Raw genomic sequence first — 22,038 nt, 5'->3', positions numbered from 1 at the left:
AAAGGACGCTGATTTTTGCAAGTCTTAACAATCACCAAAACCCGTTGAGCTTGATACACACACTGGCAAAAAAATATTCTACATGTAAAGGTTTATTATGCCATTTTCAAAGAAATTTTGCTTCCAATATGCCAGTACCCCAACGTGCAAGGACCCCAACGTGGCCCGGGCTGCGAGGGCCCTTTATAGCTGCTCGCAGCTCTAGTTATTATTATTCTTATTCTTCTCCGTAAACGATCTCATTTTTGAGGGCCTAAACATTTACGAAAACTCACCAAACTTTGCAGTCTCTTCGTGCCTGGTGAAAAATTTGATATGTAGTTGTCATAACAACGCAACTCTATAGCGCCACCTAGCGTAGAAAAATAAAAACCAATCCCGGCCCGTTTGAGCTAGAGCTACGAAAATTGGCAGTCATGTGTAGCACCCCGAGACGCACAAAAAAGTCAGTGGAAGCCATTTCCTAAAATGTACAGTACAGGAAGTGAGCTATGAATTTTTGAATGTCCAATTTTGGCCCATTTTGGCACATTCACTGTGGTCATACTTTTTCCCCCTTTGCAAATATTTTTCAGCCAGTAGACTTCAAACTTGCCATGTATCATCTCAAGACCTGAGACAACAACTGGGCAAAATATCTTGACTTTTTGAAATACTATATGACGGGGGCGGGGCATCAAATATTGCCTTTAAAATTTCATTTGTCCAGAAAGACAAAATGCTGAATAACTCCCATGTACAAGCTCCAAAAAATCTCAAACTTCTCATGCAACTTAATAGTCACGGCCTGAAGACATCTATATGATAAAATTCTGTTATATATATAGCACCACCTAGTGGTAACAATAAATGTCATACTTTACGTTTTTAGCTACTGTGCCAAGCTCTTTGAAGGGATCCAGTTGAAAATTGGTCAGACAAGCCTTAAGATGTTGATCATGCCCCACACCGAATATTGTAACTTTTCGCCAAAGGGCGTGGCCGCTACGGTGCCGCAAAGTCTAGTAATTTTTCGTGGCAATAAAAGCTGCTTTTACTTGACCCAGGTCATCCTATCTTCTCAAAATTTCACACATTTGATGAGAGTCCAGCCCCTAAGACATCTACGAACTTATATTTCATCTTACTGATAGCGCCACCTTCTGGCAATTTTTTTTCTTACGATTTTTCTTCAATGTTTTTCTCCAACCACATTAACTGCACCTACCTCATATTTGCTCAGATGAGGGTTTCGGTCTTCATGATGTCACAACACGAAGTTTGTGAGTTTTCGCGAATCGCTGTGGGCGTGGCTAAGCGCTGTTCGCCAAGAAAACAACACCAATTTTGAGGGTCTAAACATGCACAGAAACTCATGAAACTTGGCACACACATCTGGCCTGGTAAAATGAGCAATATTTTATTGTTGATTGTGCTATTTTTACAAAAATGACTCAATAGCGCCCCCTAGAAGTTTTTAACGAAGCAGCCCCGGTTGTACGTTTAAGCAAGAACGACGAATATTTTTAGGTGTATGAGGGAGCCCAAGACCTACAAAAAAGTCTCTTGGACCCATATGCTAAAATGAACAGGAAGTGAGCTACGAATTTTTGAATGTCCCATTTTTGACGATTTTTGCACATTTACAGGGGGCATACTTTTGCCCACTTCTCCTACACGTTTCATCCGACTGAGTTAAGACTTGACCTGGACCATGTCAAGACCTGAGCCAACGACAGGGGGAAAAATCTTGACTTTTCGAAATACTATATGATGAGGGCGGGGCATCAAAATTTGAGTTTCGCACTGAAAAAGGATATGCTTGATAACTCCCCGGTACATGCTCCAAAAAATCCCAAACTTGACATGTATGTTTATCGTCAAGGCCTGATGTTTTCTCGATGACAACATTCAGTTATATATGCAGCGCCACCTAGCCCTTGAGGCATAAAAAAAAAATACCCCACCTACGGTATTTTTACAAAAATTGTAAACTCATTCTCAGTGTGATCACGAAGTCATTTATGAATATTCTTTTACTTTCCACCACTCAAAATGTTCACTGGCATCAGACCTAACCAAACATACATATTTTTGTTATTTAGTATTATGTATTTTTGATAGCCTCTATGGACATTAAAAGCAATATCGTGAATGAAGGCTATGCTTAATAACTCCCAGGTACATGCTCCAAAAAATCCCATGCTTAAAATGTATATTTATAGTCAAGGCCTGAAGGTATCTCTATGACAAAATTCAGTTATAAATACAGCGCCACCTAGTTCTTGAGGCATAAAAAAAAATGCCTCACTTACGTTATTTTTGCAAAAATTGTAAACTCATTGTAAGTGTGATAACTAAGTCATTTATGAATATTCTTTTACTTTCCACCTCTCAATATGTTCACTGGCATCAGACCGATCCAAACATATGTACTTTTTTTATTTAGTTTCATTTTTTTTGATCGCCTCTATGGACAATAAAAGCAACATTGTGCAATGAGTACGAGCGATGATGTGTGTATATATACTTTTACGAAAAATACCAATCAGGGCAACTCATTGCCAAAAAATAAAAAAAAGACGCTGATTTTTGCAGATCTTAACAATCACCAAAACCTATTGAGCTTGACACACTCATCACACCAGGCAAAAAAATAAATAAAAAATCCACATGTAATGGTTTCTCATGCCATTTTCAAAGAAATTCTGCTTCCAATGTGCCAGTACCCCAATGTGCAAGTACCCCAACGTGCAAGTACCCCACCGTGGCCCGGGCTGCGAGGGCCCTTTATAGCTGCTCGCAGCTCTAGTGTTTTCCTGATCCTTATTTTGAAGAGAAAAAAACAACCCAATTATAACTGTCAATAACGACTAATAAATATTTAAAATGATACATTTTTCAGTCATATCGCCCAGCCCTTTGTTGCGGTCTATTTAAATAATTGAATCAATATATTAAAATATAGAAGACATTTTTGTTGTTTTTTAACACGTTTGAAGATACCGTAAAAAATTGTGGTGTTTTAAGATTAACCAGCAACAAATGTCACTATAAGTTTTGAATATTTAAATGAATCGTATGTTTTGATAGCCGCTGCTGTTGCAGGCAAAACTTGAGTTCCAATACGTATACGTAAAGTCATGCTACACCTCCACAAGAAATGGTGACACCAAATCCTGTGCTGTGCGAGCAATTAAAAATGTTACTCGCACCAGTGCTTGTAGTGGAAAAGTTCGTGTAGAGCCCTGCAAGTTGACATGGTTTTGAGAATCAAATATGTGACTCCGCCAACCCCCCCCCCCCCTTTTTTTTTTTTTTAGGGGTCTTTGGTCGGTCGTGAAGTTGGTCTAAAAATTTTCTCATAGTGGTCTTAAAAAGGTCTCAAATTTCAGAGTGATTCCTGCAAGAATCCTGAGCAGGATCTCTTATGAAGTTGACTGAAAATTGAAATCAATAATTCCCTGACATTAAAATGGTTTTGGTCGTCAGATTGTTTAAAAAAAAATAAAATAAAAAAATAAAAAAATAAAAGGCAGCTACCGATATTGGTTAAAATGGCCAATATGGGCGCTGATATTCGATCCCTCCTACTAAAAGACAAGTGCACATCCTTTTCCTTTTATGGCTAATGTTAGGAAGATGACTTTGAAAGGAAATGATTTTCCGTGAGGGTGAAAATAACGCGTTGCTTGCTTCACATTTCCCGCCAGTTGTTTGTCTTCATAATGTGAACGTCCGTCAGTAAATTGTCGCCGTTTTGTATTTTTGTCAGCGCCAAAGAAGCTTCTTGTTCGGCGGCGGCGACCAAGAAGAAATGTGAGCGGAAAGGCCGAGCGCTCCTCACCGACCTGCCGCTTCCGCCGCTCGTTTGCGGCGGCGCGTCTTCTTCCCCGCACAGCCCGCCCGACGACAAAAAGCCACAAACGCCGCGCAGGAGGCCCAAGTAAGTCGTTCATGCTCGTCCCCCAAACGTTGACCCGCTTGCTTTAGCTCACACTGGACGCACTCCAGCGGGGTTATTATACTTTTGGAATGTTTTTTATTTATTTATTTATTTATTTAGCTAGGCTTAATAGTGAGTTTTCATGGTATGTAAGCATATTGCATTCACTTGATAAAAAAAAAACTCTTGTTTTTCTGACTAATTTTTTGGGGGAGCTTTTTTTTTTTTTTTTTTTTTTTTTTTGGTGAGTAATTTTTTTTTTTTCCTGAATATTTTTTTTTCTGTTTTATTGATTTTTTTTTTTCTGTCATAAAAAATATTCCAAAAAACAGGGAGAAAAGTTATTCAGAAAAACAGAAAAAAAAACCTTGCTTGCACTGGCATGTATGGGCTATCGGCTATCAGTCAGTGGACTGCAACAAGTTACTTGGAGGTCCAAAAAAAACCCATGAAAAACAGAAGTTGGTGCTCTGTTTTTTGGGATAATTTTTTTTTTTTTCTGTTTTTCTGAACATCTTTCCCGCCTCAGTTTTTCTGAGTATTTTTTTTGTTTTTCTGAATAATCTTTTTTCCTGTTTTTCAGAATATTTTTTTTTTTTTAATGACAGAAAAAAAAAATTCAGTAAAACAGGAAGAAGAATATTCAGAAAAACAGAAAATAAATTACTCAAAAAAAAAAAAGCTCCCCAAAAAAAATTAGTCAGGAAAAACAGGAGTTCAATGTAATGTGCTTCCGTAGTATGTACTACTTGTGCAATAGTTTAAAAAAATAAAAAAAAATAAAAAAAATAAAAAAAAGCCAGCATGGGAGCGACGTCGTCTTTTGGTGCTTTTCTACTGGCTGCTGCTTGATGACGTCACTTCTGCGTGACACTCATTTTTAAACGTCCTTTTTCTGGTTCATATCAATAAAAATTGACTTTAATCACATTTCAAATCATCCCCAAAGGCTCACGCATTCAATTAATTACCAAATTCTAAAACCAAGGACATTTTTTGGTGCAATTATAGTTAGTTTTAGTTTCGTAAACATAAAATTTAGTTTGTTAGTTTTTGTATTTTAAAAAGCATTTCTGTTTTTACGTATTTTATTTAATGAACGATTTTTTTTTTTCCGTTTTCGTTAGATTTAGTTAACTAAAATGAACTTGGTTTGAATTAAAAGTAGCGATCCATCGTTTGCAGCGATGGATACAAAACAATAATAGATGACACGATTGTCAAAATTGCAAGTGTGTGCAAGTCATCCAATAATATTTTTGTAAACATAAAATGTAGTTTCAGTTAGTTTTTCTTTTTTTAAGAAGCCTTTTTTTTTTTCATTTTATTTTGTTCACGACATTGTTTTTTGAATTTGAGTTGTAGTGTTTTCGTTAAGAGTTGACTCAAATAACCTTGTTCGCAAGCAAGTAAAATCTGCTCTCCGAGTTTGTCCGCAAGCCGATCAGCGTTTTCCCTCCCTCCGCCTCGTTCCAGAATGTGCGGTCCGAGATACGGCGAAATCAAAGAGACGGAGATCGACTGGGGCAAGCGCTGTGTGGACAAGTTTGAGATCATCGGCATCACGGGGGAAGGCACGTACGGACAGGTGTACAAAGCCAAAGACAAAGACACGGGTAGGAAATTCAACACACACAAAAAAATCGTCCTTTTTGTGAGCTGCGGTTCAAAAGTGATGACATCATTGCGTCCACAGCGGAGATGGTGGCGTTGAAGAAAGTGCGTCTGGACAACGAGAAGGAGGGCTTCCCCATCACGGCCATCCGGGAGATCAAAATTTTGCGGCAGCTCAACCACAAGAGCATCATCAACATGAAGGAGATCGTCACCGACAAGGAGGACGCGCTCGACTTCAAAAACGATAAAGGTACACCTGCCGCGCTTCGGCCAATTGCAAACACTTTGCTTTATTATTGCCAGACAGGAAAGAGAATTTGACACACTCAAAAAAGTACTTGACCAAAATTAACCACAATACTTGTTAAAAAAAATAAAAAAAAATAAAAATGTTTTGTTTTATTTTATTTTATTTATTTTATTTATTTATTTATTTATTTATTTATTTATTTATTTATTTATTTATTTATTTTTGGGTCAAGAAATGGAACACAATCTCAGGGTTCCCGCGGGGTCTAAAAAAAAAAAAAAAAGTCTAAAATTCAGAAAGTTACATTTTAGGCCTAAAATGTCTTAAAAAAACAGCCATATTTTCATCCTAGGTCTAAAATTTAATTTACCCAAGTCTAAAATTCTTACATCCGCTCCTTACATTCCGAGAAGTGTCTGCTCCCATAGAAAGAAAGAAAAAGAACAAAAAATGTGCGTGTTGTGTTGTTTCTATTATTTGCGTGCTCAAAGTGAAGGAGACATTTGAGGGGGTGCGTTTGCATTGCATTGCAATGTAGTTCAGGCGGGCGGGAGCGAAGGTACGTGGGGCGGTGCAAATGAGATGTTTGGTGAGATGTGACGTGCGCGGCTTGTTTTGCCGCGAGATACGACAACAGGAGGGGGAGAAATTATAGTTGTTGCTGTCTGCGGACATCCTGAGCTCAATATGTTAAGCTAACACTACCGGGACAAAAACAAACAAACAAACGGGCAGGGTGGTGAACGACGAACTTGGCAGACCTGGGTTGGTATGTATTCACGTTTTGTTTTTGTTACATTTGTTGAACTGTGTACCAAAACAACAGAAGACATCACTATTGATATTAGCCAAAGCATATTAGCACAATGGTGGCCAGTTAATTGCGATGCTGAAACGTTTTTTTCCGAGAGGACTTTTGCCATAATGTAAGTAGAAGCAAAGCAAAGCCCCTATCTCCGGTGTGCGAATGTCAATGAAGCGGCCGTGTCCAGGGGTGTGAACACTGTACAGAAACGCTAGCGAGTAAAGCTAATCGAAACTTTTTTTTTTTTTTCATATCCTTTATTTAACCAGGCAAGAAACTCATGGAAAGTAACAATCGCTAATCCAAGAGTGATGTGATCACAGACTTACAAAGCCCCTTAGCTATTTGTGTGAATGTAATATTGTTAATTAGGTGGCTCGATACTCTGTGCACTACCGGGTACTACTTTACATTTAAATTTTACGTTCCGGACTTTCCGCCAAGATATTGCTTAGCTTGTCTGAACGGAGAGTGTGGACAATTATTTTTAGCTAGTCAGAACGGAAAGTGTGATCAGTCAATTTGTAAGAAAATGGGTAAATGCCAGTTCAACAAGAACTGGCTCGAAATTCCCGAATTTTCCAGCTGGTTGGATGAGGTAGCCGGCGATAGGCACTCGGCTCGTTGTGAAGTTTGCAAAAAAGATAAAGTTGGGGACTTTGGGCGCGGATATGGTTGTATAGGCAAGGCAAGGCAAGTTTATTTGTATAGCACATTTCATACACAAGGCAACTCAATGTGCTTTATGCAAGGAAAGGCAACATAAGCATCAACAAACAGTAGTTAACATTGAGAGGAAGATGAGTAAATAAAATAGGGTACAAAATTTACTTAGAAAGAACATACAATGACAATATTAAAACATTATTCAGCAAACTTTAAAACATTTAGCGTAAGGAAGTTTAATATAAGAAAAATAATTTAAAAAAAACTTACTAAAGCTGTTTAAAATAGGTTGTATGTGATTATTGTGTACATTGTTTTGGGAACTGAAGTTCATCTCAGGTTGGTCATTGTCAATATTGTTTATTGCATTGTACATGTTGTATGCTTGGGCGGCACAGTGGTTGACAGGTTAGCACGTCCGCCTCCCAGTTTTGAGGACTTGGGTTCGAGTCCAAGCTCCAGCCTTCCTGGGTGTAGTTTGCATGTTCTCCCCATGCCTGCGTGGGTCTTCTCCGGGTACTCCGGTCTCTTCCCACATTACAAAGACATGCATGGCAGGATAATTGGGTGCTCCGAATTGTCCCTAGGTATGCTTGTGAGTGTGGATGGTTGTTCGTCTCTGTGTGCCCTGTGATTGGCTGCCAACCAGTCCAGGGTGTCCCCCGCCTACTGCCCAGAGCCAGCTGAGATAGGCTCCAGCACACCCCGCGACCCTTGTGAGGAATAAGCGGTCAATAACATGGATGGATCGATGTTGTATGCGTTTGGTGCACTTCGACATGTTTGAAACCAATACAAGTTGACATGGTTTTGAGAATCAAATATGCGAACCTTTTTTTTGGGGGGGGGTCCTTTGGTCGTGAAGTTGGTCTAAAAAAAAATTCATAATGGTCTAAAAAAAAAAAAAAGTCTAAAAAAGGTCTAAAATTTCACAGTGATTCCTGCAAGAACCCTGCAATGTGCAAACATGACATTGAGGAAGTGCAATTTCATTTTGGTCAACCAAAATCTTCATGCTAAATGTCAAAGATGACGACAGCTAATGGTAATTAGTGTAGCCGTTCTGGTTGTTGTCAAATCTTCCGCGATTTAGTTTGAACTTCTGAAAAAGGTTCATTAGCTTCATGCTAACAAATAACGTGCTCATGGAAATGAGCCCCAGTAATTGAGCGAGTCAAACGAGCGCTACCTCAACAAACAAAAAAGTCGAAGGCATCATTAGTAGGGCTGGGGAAAAAAAGTCAACTAAGTTGACTTGGTCGACTTTAAAAATAGGTCGACTGGAAAAATTTAAGTCGACGCTCCGCCTGGAACCATGTTTGCGCCGCCGCGGTCCATGTTTCACACGGACCTTTTATGCAATACGCGCGCATCGCCGCATACTGTTGCGAACTCCTGTCCGTGCGATGGAGGACAAAGTAAAAAAAAAAAAAAGTAGACTCCTGTCTCTCCCCTCAAAAAAGGTGTCCAGAGTTTGGGACCATTTTGAAAAAATTGAGGGGACAAAAAGTTAAATGCAAATTATGCAAACTAACAATGGCCTACCACAGCAGCACATCATCGATGTTGCAGCATGTAACAAGGAAACATCCATACGCAACACTTGAAGAAAGCAGAGCAAGGTAAGTTTAGTTTTTATTAGTGTGATAATATTGCTATTTAGAACGCACTGCACTGTATTGCTGAACTTGCCGTTTGACTCTTAGGTTAAGGCGCAGCTCGACGACGCGTCACGAGTAGCAAATGCATTGCCAAGCTAACCGCCTAACCGGTCATTCTCAACGAGATATGCAGGCAGACAAGCACACAATATCCTTTAAGTAAATCACATTCGCTAAGAGCCGCTACGGGTAATGGTTACAGTTACAAAAGTACACCTCGAAGAGAAGAGGATTCACGAAGTTGGCAATCACTCTGTGTGCGTGCGTGCGTGTGTGCGGGCGCGCCACACAGTCTGTAATTGAAGACGAACAACTAGCGTAGACTGTGAAATCAATGTTATTTTCTGTTAAAGACTAACCAGCGTAGTAGATGGAAAAATATACACTATCTCTAGTGGTGATATGGTCACTTGAGCCTGACCAAGCAATTTCACTCGACAACGCATTCTGAGTGGTGATATATTAGTGTACAGCACCACCTAGTGGCTGAAAGGCTGACATTTATGTGCTAAGGTAAAACGGATTTAATAGTAAATTGGTCTTTGAGAATGAGATTGAGCTTCCTCAAAACACAGGAAAGGAAGTTAATGTTATAAACTTCCTAAAAAGCAATATAGGGCTGATTAAGATTTAGATTCTTATAAAAAATAAAAATAAACCTGCACTTGGTAAAAAAACAAACAAAAAAAAAACACAAAAAAAAGAACAAAACTGGTTATCAAAATATAACCTGCACATGTCATGGATTAAAAAAATAAAGGAAATATAAGGAATAATGGGTATTTGTGCACACGTTAAACATTTAACTTAAAAAAATAAATAAATAAAATAATAATAATAAGAAGAAGAATAAAAAGTCGATTAGTCGTCAAATATATGTCGAGTCGATTTTTAAAAAAGTCGTTAGTGACAGCCCTAAATTAGTTCTCTCTGCTTGGTGAGAATGAGGACAGCTGCACTTTAGTAGGGGACCTTTTCTGCCTCTCCACCATGTACTTTGTTGCATTCCATGCTTGGCTAACGTAAGCTGCTACCAATGAAATGTGACGCAAAACCAGAGAGTTTTCATTTTACTTAGTTTTTATTTATTTATTTATTTTTTTGTTTTGGTTTTTAAATTGAGTTAGTTTTAGTTTTCAGGATGGTTGTTAGTTTTTATTAGTTTTAGCTTTTTTTCCCAAATGTTTAATTTTAGTTAGTTTCAGTACTTTTTTTTTATTTTTATTTTTATTTATTTTTTTTTTTTTTTTTTTTTCCTTAGTGTGTATTACTTGTGCTCACTAAGCAGCTTGGTAACATGGAAACAAGTCACACATTTTGTACCTGGCGAAGGTATTTTACTATTAGCTGCTGTTAGATGACGTCATTTCTTTGTGACACACTTTCAAACGTCTTTATTCCGCTTCATATCCAATAGGGCTGGAAAAAAAAGTCGACCAAGGTCGACTTTAAAAATAACTCGACTGGAAAAATTTAAGTCGACGCTCCGCCTGGAACCATTTTTGCGCCGTCGCCGTCCATGTTTCACATGGACCTTTATGCCGCCGCACAGACTGTGTTGCAAACTTCAGTGAGAAGAAGGCGGACAGAGTAATATTTATTTATTTATTTTTTTAAATGACTCCAGTTTGTTTGGTCTGATTGGTTGTTTGAATTTGGAGGTGTGTTGCACAGCCGCCATTAGCCTAACTGCGCATACAGTTCTTTTACTGCAAGTGTACATGTACACTCGTACAGTATTTACAATATTTATTAGTTAAGATTATGTCCTCATTGGTTGCACTATTTTAAAATGGAGGAAAAGCTAATGGATAAGAGGACAGAGGTACAGGCTCTGCTAAACATTTGGGAGAGGAAGAGAGCAGGACTTTGAATGGGAGTCACCAAGCCACCATGCACGTTATTACTGCCAAGCTTGGTTGGTGAGGTGAACAGCGAAAATGCTCACACGACCCTCAAAAAGTCTGTAAAAGCTGCAAAGATACACCAAGACTTTTAAACGCTCATGGATCAGTACAGTGGCATGACTGCCGAGTGAATGGGACGGCCAAATCGACGCCACGGTTCATGGATACCGGAGCAATAACATGGATTCAGCGCGTTACGGATAGACAAAGGTAAACACGACAATAATGTTACAGAAATGCTTGTAATATTGTCATTTAGTTTGTTCCCTCGTGTAGCGCTTGGCAGCTGCTTAATTGTGTGACTGTCACTTTCTATTAGTCAGCAGTTATTTATTTTGCTGCGACCGGCAAATCTCCTGCGAGCGTTATTTTGCCGTGAACATTCGGAACGAAAATTCTTGGCCTGCCGTGAATACCACGATTGCTTATAGACATTCACAAGCGTATATGAATAACACAAATGTGCACGACTAGTTCACTGCGGCGTCGTGGTGGCCGTTTTGTCGAGTCAAACACATTTCACTGGGAGTTGGCTTAGCGTTTCACGGCAACGTAGGCAAAGTTTTTCCATTTTTCCACTCACCGGTCCGTGACAGAATAACCCCCCTCACAAACACGGCTTGAATCGCAAAGCCACGTCATCTTGGTCGCGAAAGAAGAGCTTATTCTCCTTTCCGTGACAAAATAACACTCAGTGATCAGTTGCTGGTCACAGCAAACAAACAAACAAACCAACAAACAACCACCATTGCCTGTGTTTTAATCACCATACAACACTGAAATGAAGGGAAGGACATGAAGAAGTTGTACGTATGTGCGTGCGTGCGTGGCTGCGTGCGTGGCTGCGTGCGGGCGCGCCGCAGTCAGACTAAATTACAGACTATTATTGTATAGGAAATATAAGGAACAATGGGTTTTATATCCAGATTATCCACTCAATTCAATACGTTCAACATTTGCGGCGTCAAATCTATAAAAAAAAAATAATAATAATAAAAATCGATTAGTCGTTAAAAATATTTTTTTAAAAGTCGTTAGTGACAGCCCTAATATCGAACTAAATCGACTTCAAAGGTTCATGTATTCAATTAATTACCAAAGACTAAAACAAAGGACATTTTCGCTCTCATTATAGTTAGTTTTGTAAACTTCAAATGTAGTTAGTTTAGTTTGTTTTTGAAAAAGCATTTTTGTTTTGATTTCGTGAAGGAAATAGTTTTTTGAATTTGAGTTGTTTGGTTAGTTGTCATGAGAAAATCCCTACCTTTTGCTGTCCGGCAGGTGCGTTCTATTTGGTGTTTGAGTACATGGACCACGACCTGATGGGCCTGCTGGAGTCAGGCCTGGTGCACTTCAACGAGAGCCACATCAAGTCGTTCATGAGGCAGCTGCTGGAGGGCCTCGACTACTGCCACAAGAAGAACTTCCTGCACCGCGACATCAAGTGCTCCAACATCCTGCTCAACAACAAGTGCGCCTTTGCAAACGTCCTCCCTCGCCCGTCGCTTCCTCTCACACGCGTCTTCTCGTCTCTCGTCCTTGTCAGAGGGAAGATCAAGCTGGCAGACTTCGGCCTCGCTCGTCTGTACAACTCGGAAGAGAGGTGAGCCCATCTTTGCCAGATTCTTCAACTCATCCACGCCATATTAATTAATCTGCATCCAAATTCTTTTGGATTCCATCCTTTTTTGAAATATAGTTATGTATTATTTTTATTTATATATTATTTCATAAGATTAGAGTTTCCCTTGAGTATTGTTGATGTGTCATTTGCAGTCGCCCTTACACCAACAAAGTGATCACGCTGTGGTACCGCCCACCTGAGCTCCTGCTGGGCGAAGAGCGCTACACGCCGGCCATCGACGTGTGGAGCTGCGGGTGAGAACGCTCGCGGCATCAGGAAGGAAAGCGAAACGTTGAACGCCCGCCGTTGTTTTGCAGATGCATCCTGGGAGAATTGTTCACAAAGAAGCCCATCTTCCAAGCCAACCAGGAGCTGGCCCAATTGGAGCTCATCAGGTACGACAAAGAACATTTGGCCGACACAAACGCTGAGCAGGTCTCGACTTTCCGACTGATTGACTTCAAGACGGAGAAATGAAACGACACTCGTACGCGGACGCTGTTCATTTGATCAACAAAAATATTCAAGAGCAAACTATCATTTGGTCGTGATCAAAACACTTGTTGGCTTCAAACGAACATTATCATGCAAAACGAAAATGAGCATAACTCTCAGGATCATTTCAAAGGGATGAGCAACAGAGTAGTGGTCATTTCGTCAACAAAAACGAAGCAACAATTATTTCAACACATTTTTCACCGTAACACTAGACTAGATGACACTAAAACGAAAGTTACAACTGTAACTACGGTTCTATGAGTCCCTGACGACCGCCAGAAGGCGGTGCTTTAAGCACTGAATGTTCCTTTCGCGCATGCGCAGTTCGAGTAATGCATACCAAATTAGTCACCTGTGACCCTAGAAGGGTATAAGTTCCGGTGTCACCCAAGGTTCGTTTCCTACGGAATCTTCTCGCGTGAACACGAGGATTCCGAGCGACAGGACGCCCTGGCGGTCGTCCGGGACTCATAGAACCGTAGTTACAGTTGTAACTTTCGTTCTATTTCGTCCCTCCCGACCGCCAGAAGGCGGTGCTTTAAGCACTGAATGACTAATACCGGCGTAGTCGCGAGGGATCTCAGACACAAACCTCACTGAGAAGCCCCAGCAGGACCCAAGATCATGCCAAGCGGATGGGGAGAGGCGACATCCACGCTATAAAACCTGGAGAAGGTGCAAGGCGTCGCCCATGAGGCAGCAGCACAGATATCCTCCAGGGAAACACCCCTCAGGGCGGCCCAAGACGTGGCAACGCTCCTGGTGGAGTGACAGCGCACCCCTGACGGCAGGGGGCGGCCCGACAGCAGGTAGGAATGGCGAATGGCATACACGACCCAGTGAGACAAGCGCTGCTTGGAGAGAGCGGAGCCCTTGGTAGGACCACCATAACAAACAAAAAGCTGGGCAGACGTACGAATGCCCGCCGTAGCGTCAATGTAACACTGCAAGGCTCTCACCGGACACAAGAGCTCCGGCCTGTCCCCGCCATCAGCAGGAGTGGGTACATAACGTTTAAGCCGTAGAGGCTGGTTAGAACGAGAGCCAGACAACACCTTGGGAATGAAGGCAGTGTTCGGCCACAGAGTGACGCCGGCGCCATCCGGGTGCCATCGCAGGCATTCAGGGCTAACCGATAAAGCGTGTAGGTCGCTGACGCGCTTGGCGGAGGCAACGGCGAGCAAGAGTGCAGTCTTGCGCGACACCCACAGAAGGTCCGCCCCCGCCAGGGGCTCGAAGGGAGGCCTGCACAGGCCGTCCAGCGCCAACTGCAGATCCCACGCCGGAACCCGAGGAGCCGGGCGGGGACGAAGACGCAGAGCCCCTCTGAGGAACAAGGACACCAGCTCATGGCGCCCCACGGAGCCGCCATCAGCACCAACATGCCGTGCAGAAATAGCTGCCACATACACCTTCAGAGTCGACTGAGACCTGCCGTTATCCAGGAGGGACTGCAAGAAATCCAGGATGGTGGGGATGGAACACGAAACAGGGTCCACCCCGCGTTCTCCGCACCACGCCACAAACAACTTCCACCTGTTGGCATACTGTAGCCGAGTGGACGGTGCCCTCGCATTAAGAATGGTCCGCGTGACAGACTCTGTACAGCCGGTCAGCAGCGGTTGGGGCCCCTCAGTGGCCAAACACATAAGCGAAGGCGCCGAGGGTCGGGATGCCAACCCCGACCTCCCTGTTGAGACAACAGGTCCTCCCTGTCGGGGAGACGCCACGGCTCGCCGGAGCACAGTTGACGGAGCAGGGGGAACCACGTCCGGGCCGGCCAGAAGGGGGCCACCGGCAACAGCGTGTGCCCCTCCTGAAGAACTCTCTGAAGCGTCAGCCATATCAGAGGGAGCAGCGGAAAGGCGTAGAGAAGGCACTCCGGCCACGGCTGCGCCAGTGCATCCAGACCCAGAGGGCTGGTGGCCTCGCTCAGGGAAAACAAAAGTGGGCAGTGGGTCGAGTCCTCGGAGGCAAAGAGATCGACCTCCGCCATGCCGAAGCTGCTCCAAATCATGCGCACCACCTCTGGGTGGAGGCGCCACTCTCCCGGAGGAGGACCCCGACGGGAGAGAAAGTCCGCGAGCTGGTTCCGAACCCCCGGCAGATAGGTGGCCCGTAGACTGGCCAGACGGGGAGCAGCCCACCTGAGAAGGTGCTGGGAGGTCTCCAACAGACGGGCGGACCTGACGCCGCCCCGATGGTTTATGTGAAACACGGTCGTGGTGTTGTCCGACCGTATGAGAACATGCCGTCCGCTCAGGTATGGCAAGAAGTGCATGAGTGCCAAGTGCACCGCCCGAAGCTCCAGCACATTGATGTGATCGACCCTGTCGCGCACAGACCAACTTCCCTGAGCCGTTCTGTGCTGCCAGACAGCACCCCAGCCCGTGAGGCTGGCATCCGTGGTGACTGTTTCGCGGCGGGCCGGGACCACACCCAGCGGGACGCCGCTCAATAGAAAAGCCCTCTCCCTCCAAGGTGCCAGGGCGAGGAGGCACCGACGGGACACCCTGAGCCTCCGGTGGCGGTGCCACTTGGTGTCCAAGTGGAAGCCGTTCAGCCACCTCTGTAGTGGGCGCAGTGTCAGCAGACCCAACGGGACTACAGCCGTCATGGACGTCAGCTTGCCCAAAAGCCGCAAGTAGGCGACGTAATAGCCTGCCCCCTCGAAAGAGAGCGAGGAGGCGAAGAACAGTGGAGGAGATGGGTGGGCTCTCATAACCGTGGTGTCCAACGTCACACCAATGAAGTCCGTCCGCTGAGAGGGGACCAGAGAGGACTTGGGCAAGTTGACCCTGATACCCAACCGGGCCACATGAGACAGGAGATCGGAGGTGTCCCGGATCACCTGAGCCCGCGACGGCACGCAGAGGAGCCAGTCGTCGAGGTACGGCAGCACCTTCATGCCCACAGACTGCAGGGGCGCCAGAGCAGCCACAAACCGAGTGAAGACCCGCGGAGCGAGGGAGAGCCCGAAAGGGAGCACACGGAACTGCCAGTGACGGCCTTTGTAGGCAAAACGGAGAAATCGACGGTGTCGAGGTGCGATGGGGACGTGGAAGTAGGCGTTCTTCATGTCTATAGACGTGAACCACTCCCCCTGGGCGAGCGACTGCAAGACGTCGCTCGTGGTTAGCATGTGGAATGGCAATACCTTGAGATGTCTGTTGAGCCCCCTCAGGTCCAGTATCGGTCGGTATCCACCGGTCTTCTTTGGGACAAGGAAGTACGTCGAGTAGAAGCCCCCGGGCTGTGCCAGGGGGTCCACGGCCTCGATCGCGTCCTTGGCCAGGAGGGCGGACAGCTCCTGGTCCAGAGCTGAGGCTTTTGCCGGGTCGGCGATGAGAGTCACCCTGACCCGACAGGAAGCAGCCGGAACTGCAGCTCGTACCCGTGGGTCAAGATGGAGACCACCCATGGGTCCGAGGCACGAGCAGCCCAGTAACTGAGCTGCTGGTGGGAAAAATGTCCGACGGCTGGCCCCAAGGCCTCAGTCCCTGGCCCTCCGGCCCCTAGGGGCCCGAGAGGGACGGCGGGTGGGGCCTGCAGCCCGTGGTTGCCCTGAAGGCAAGCGGGCGGAGGAGCGAAAGTCCTCGGCGGGCCTCTGCGGGGGTCGCCGGGTGCCATAAGCCTCGGCAGGCCGGGGCTGAGGAAAGCGATGAAAAGCGGAGCGTGCCCCAGGCCTACCCTGTTGGGGAGGCAGGGCCCTATTGAGGCTGGAAAGCTGCTTCCTGGTCTCATGAGCCTTAACCGTCCTTTCCAGTGCACCCACAGCAGCAGAACCAAAAAGCTCCCCCGGCTCCACAGGAACATCACGGAGGGCCCTCCTAGAGGCCTCCGACAAGGGGGACTGCGCTAGCCACACCTGGCGGCGCGCCTGCACTAGGAAGGACATGAGTCTGCCGTGTTCCCTAGTCATGAGGGCAAAAGCCTGGAGGGCTGCATCACTGAAGGACACAGCAGCCTCCACGCTGTCCGCTTGCAGGGATGTAGAGAGAGCAAGCATTAGGTGTGCCAAAGAGTTCCCAATGCGACCAGCACGTGCACCAGCGCCATAGGCCCGTGTGAGAAGGTCGTCAGTCACACGACATTGGGGTCGAGGACATCGCACAGATGGCCGAAGGGTCTCCTCCGGGGACACCATGAGGGATGCGACAGCTGGCTCCACAGCAGGCATCCGGTCCAAGCCAACACTAGCAGCACTGTGCATCGATGCAAAATCACGGCCATCAGCCGAAGGACGGGAGAGAGCCCCAGGATCCCTCCAGCAAGCATGTAGTTCCCGCAGATAGTCCTCAGATGCGGGGACAGAAAAGGCCGAGGAAGGGCGCCTGCGCCGGAAGAAAGCGCTCTCAGACGCCGATTGAGCCTGTGGAGGCACCTCTAAATGCAGGAGGTCCAAGGCATTGCGCAGGACAGCCCGTATAGAACCATCCCCCGCCTCACTGGACGAACTCTGAGCGGACGCTGGAGAGTTTGGTCCCAAAACCACAGACCGGTACACGGGAACACGGCAGACTCACGGTCGTCGTCATGAAAAAAGGAAGCCGAAGCTGCCAAGGAAATGGCGTCCTCCTCAGGAGGAAGCACTGGCATGGGCGGGGTGGATGGTCGCGGCATGGGCAGGGCAGGTGGTCCCGGCCCCCCCGTAAGTGTGGGAGGGTGACGGTCCTGCAGAAGAGATCTCACCTCTGCCAGTTCAGCCTGAAGGTGCCCAACCTCCGAAGCGAGTCGTCGCTGCGCCCTTTTCCTGGGGGGGGGCATGTACAGCAGAGGACACACCGAGACGTTTCCGGCGCCTCGGTTGGGAGGACGACAGATGACCCAGTGGACTGGGGTCACTGACACCAGGACTGCAGGCCCGGCCATCCCCGGCACGGTCAGAATCTTCCAGGACATCGGAGGCCTCAAAGAGGATACCACAGTCCACGCAGCAACGGGAGTCCTCCATTGTGAACACAAAGAGGCCCAAACAGCGATGAGCGGGAAGCTGAGGGAAGGGGGCGCGAGCGCCACCTGCACAGCAGACCCACACCGAGCAGCCGACGCGTGGGTCGGGGCAAACAGTAAGCCGGTAAAGCAGCGATAAGCCGAGGGAAGGGGGCGCGAACGCCACCTGCACAGCAGACGCACACCGAGAAGCCGACGGAGGGCCGGGGCAGACAGTTAGTCGTTAATAGTAGCGATAAGCTGAGGGAAGGCGCGCGAACGCCACCTGCGCAGCAGACGCACACGGAGCGGCCGACGGGCGGGAGGGGCAGACAGCAGTCGCGAAAGCGGCGACAAGCTGAGAGAAGGGCTGAAGCCAGGTGTGCACCGCAGGCGGGACACGCACAAAAGTAAGTAAGACAAACAATCGAGCGAGAAGCGCGACGCCGTAAGCTGGGAGCGGGGACGCTGACGCTGCCCTCACCAGCAAAGGCACAAAAAGAAAAGCAACAACCAAACGGCAACACCGTCGGAGAAAGCGGCGCTAATAAACCGAGAGAAGCGCTAACGCTGCCAAAGCCAGCGGAGGAAAAAATAGGGTAAACCACGAGCCGTGGTAGCCAGGGCGCTAACGCGAGGCTAGCCACACAAAAAACTCAAAACACCGCAGTAAACGCGGAAATTAGACGGCAAAGTAGACAACAAGTAGTCAATAACCTTACCCCACGGGAGGTTAGAATACGCGACCACGTCGGGTCACGAACGAAGGAAAGAAAAACACCGTCGCCGCAGCCTTTGGAGGGCGAACTACGCAGCTCCGACCGATCCGGTCGCAAGGCTCCAAGCGGCGCGGTCCAGACGATAAATACAAATCCCAATTCTTACACTCTTCGAAAATGTGTCGTATGCATACGCCACGCGAGAAGAAAAGAGGAAACGAACCTTGGGTGACACCGGAACTTATACCCTTCTAGGGTCACCCACGGGTCACAGGTGACTAATTTGGTATGCATTACTCGAACTGCGCATGCGCGAAAGGAACATTCAGTGCTTAAAGCACCGCCTTCTGGCGGTCGGGAGGGACGAAATAGAACCCTCATTAATAAACAATAAAGTGGGACTAAATCAGTATTTATTTTCATCAGCTAATGAAGATGAAATGACAATGTCCTTCACTTAATAAAAACTGGACTAAAATCTATGGACATTTTAGTTCATGAACAAACACGAGAGGAAAATGATATGATTTTGTCAAATCTTTGCTCTGCTAATCTGTCACTGTGACACTGTCATGTGACAGCCCTCTTTCAAATCTGCAGCTAGCGAGTGCAACATGCACAAACACATGGGACAGACAGGAGGTGGATTCACCATGAAGGTTAATTTTTATTATTATTATTATTTTATTTATTTATTTATTTTTTTTTAAAGTAAATTATACTTAAAATGTAACATTAATCCAACAACTATAATGTACCAACAATAATGTTAATTTGAGCGCTAACTAATGCTATCTAACGTGCTAGCTTGTAGCATGGAGCCATAGTAGCCATTCGTTGACATACTGTCATTGTGTGCTAAGTTGTTTTTTCATCAAAATAGATGAGAAAATTTGATGTAAAATAGTTTGCGATCCCAAATGTTCAACATTATCTGCTGACAAAAAAATATATACAGGGGTCAAATGATTATCATGACTAAAACGCTGACAGTTTTGTGTTGACTAAAACTACACGAATAAAATGACATTTTCTTGGACAAAAATAAAGACTAATATGCTGGATTTATAATTGACTAAATAAAATTGGGATGAGGTTGACTAACTATGTATGATAAAAATAACAAGTGTGAGTGAAACTGAGACAAAATTAAAAATTGGCTTCAAACTGCGCACTTTTCTTTTTTAAGTGTTGTTGTTGCCGTTGCAGTCGCATCTGCGGCAGTCCGTGTCCGGCCGTGTGGCCGGACGTCATCAAGCTTCCCTTCTTCAACACCATGAAACCCAAGAAACAGTACAGGCGACGCCTGCGCGAGGAGTTTGCCTTGTGAGTTTCAACTTGTTGGCGTGTCAAATGCAATAAGACGTCATTTCCAAATTGTCTTTGTTGAAGTTGTGCTTTTGTAACAAACATTTTTTTTTTTTTTTTTTGTGCGTGCTTGTCGTTCAGCATCCCTGCTACTGCTTTGGACTTGTTTGACCGCATGCTGAACCTTGACCCCAGCAAGCGCTGCACGGGCGAGCAGGCACTGGCCTGCGACTTCCTCAAGGACGTGGAGCCGGACAAGATGCCCCCGCCAGAGTACGTCGCCACCTTCAAAAGAGGATTCCCAACACTTTCACTTGTGGAGGCAGCACTTCACACACTTCAGCACGACACAATGACGCACTGCCAATCACAAGCTAATGCTCATTTTGACATCGTGTTATTTCACCACTCAGCTTAGCAGCATTCAAGTTGGCCCGCTCACATTTTCACAGCGAGACGTGTTGAGTTTGACACACGATGGGCGGGGCCAACAAGCTGTTGAAATGTCCCCTTTTCATTTGATCTTGAATGTGCGCAGTCTTCCCCTGTGGCAAGACTGCCACGAGCTGTGGAGCAAGAAGCGCCGGCGCCACAAGCAGATGCCCGAGGATGCGGGCGTGCCCCCGAAGGCGCCGCGCAAGGAGCTGGGCCCGGACGACAGTCGCAGTAACACCCCTCAGGGATTCCCACCTGTCATTAAAGCCCCGACTGCCGCCGCCGCCGCGTCTTCTCTGCTGGGTCAGTTGCAGCGACACGCCTCCTCGCACGTTTCGTAGTGTCGTGATTTTTGCCTCATCAGCTGTGTGATGATTGTTCTGCGCACAGACCCAAAAGGTGCAAACTCCCAGTTGACCCAGGAGCAACTGGCCGTCCTGCTCAATCTCCTAGGCCCGCCCAACAGCGCTGCCGCCTCTGCCGCCAACAACCCAGCCCAGTTGTTCCAGAATGCCGTCGGCTCCAAGGTCAACCAGGAGACGATGCCGCAGCTCTCCAAAGTCCTGCCACCCGCCAGCACCGAGCCCGCCGGCGCGCCACGCACCCCGCCCATGCCCAAGCCACCTTCCCCGCCGCCTCCGCCACCTGAGGGGGACGCGGCGGCGGCAGCCGTCACCCAGACGGCCGTCACCATGCTGCTGGCCCGGCTGCTGCAGACTCAGCGGCAGGAGGGCGGCAGCTGCGGTGATGACGGGCCCGGGGCCAGCGGCGCCGGAAGCCGGCTTCCTCCCGATGCCGAAGCGCCGCCGGAATCTGGCTCGCTCTCGCCTGGTAATCAATACCGTTCGGCTCATCATGATTGATGAATTTGACTGTCCAGATTTAGACTTAACTTGGCTGGACTGTTTTATAAAGTTGTTTTTTTATGTTAATATTTAATGTTTTTTTTTTTTGTTTGTTTTTTTTGTTTTTTGTTTTTTTATATAAAGTTCTTGGTATTATCGGCGTTATAACGTTGGGCCAAAACAGCTGACCAATTGGACCAAATGGCCGATTATTTTCCCCTTAAAACATTCTCAAAGAACACCAAAGTTTCCGACATTGTGAAAGTATCCTGAATGCACCATTTTTGCTTGCATTAGCAACTAACAAGTATGTTATTCTAATTATTCTGTTGTCCGTGAAGCTGTTTAATGACACCACAGTTGAAGTTAACTGTAAAACTAAACGCACAACGTTAAGAATGACATCCACTGTATATTTAAACACAAAACGTGCTTCGTTTTTAAAACATTGGCTAGCCTAGTGCTAACAGGAAGTTAGCAAATGCTAACACGAAGTTGGCATTGACTTCGGGAGTGTTTTTCCTTCAAATACCGAATATCCTATCTACACACAAATTTTGTGGGAACACATTCCCACAGATGAGATAACATGACACAAAGGCACACATTCTTCCCAATGTGTGAAAAATAAGTTGTTTTTTTTTAACAGAATTGATTTGCAACTTTCTTCTGTACTCACTTTAAGTCTGTAGCCCAATGGCTGCACGGCACTACACTGCCCCCAAGAGGCCAAAACGCACAGGAACGGTCAGTGTTTGTTCTCAGTTTTTTCAGTTGCTATTATTTGAGTTTATTCTATTCATAATTCACTTATTTTTATTTTGTTATTGTCCTTTTAAGTTCTAT

General features: G+C 45.9%; 1 protein-coding gene across 1 annotated transcript in view; it reads left to right on the top strand.

The window, feature by feature from the left end:
- cdk13 (cyclin dependent kinase 13) overlaps positions 1–22,038 on the top strand; it is a 75,681-nt gene that overhangs the window by 52,072 nt on the left and 1,571 nt on the right. Inside the window, exons 3-13 of the mRNA XM_077508740.1 lie at positions 3,755–3,925; positions 5,402–5,541; positions 5,622–5,792; positions 12,113–12,302; positions 12,378–12,434; positions 12,608–12,709; positions 12,773–12,850; positions 19,814–19,930; positions 20,054–20,185; positions 20,451–20,650; positions 20,738–21,178. Of these exons, the coding sequence (XP_077364866.1) occupies positions 3,755–3,925; positions 5,402–5,541; positions 5,622–5,792; positions 12,113–12,302; positions 12,378–12,434; positions 12,608–12,709; positions 12,773–12,850; positions 19,814–19,930; positions 20,054–20,185; positions 20,451–20,650; positions 20,738–21,178 (1,799 nt within the window). The remainder of the gene's footprint in view (positions 1–3,754; positions 3,926–5,401; positions 5,542–5,621; positions 5,793–12,112; positions 12,303–12,377; positions 12,435–12,607; positions 12,710–12,772; positions 12,851–19,813; positions 19,931–20,053; positions 20,186–20,450; positions 20,651–20,737; positions 21,179–22,038) is intronic.

Source organism: Festucalex cinctus, chromosome 20 (genome assembly GCF_051991245.1).
Source record: "Festucalex cinctus isolate MCC-2025b chromosome 20, RoL_Fcin_1.0, whole genome shotgun sequence".
In the NCBI taxonomy this organism is placed as follows: domain Eukaryota; kingdom Metazoa; phylum Chordata; class Actinopteri; order Syngnathiformes; family Syngnathidae; genus Festucalex; species Festucalex cinctus.
This window is presented reverse-complemented; position numbering and strand designations above follow the sequence as displayed.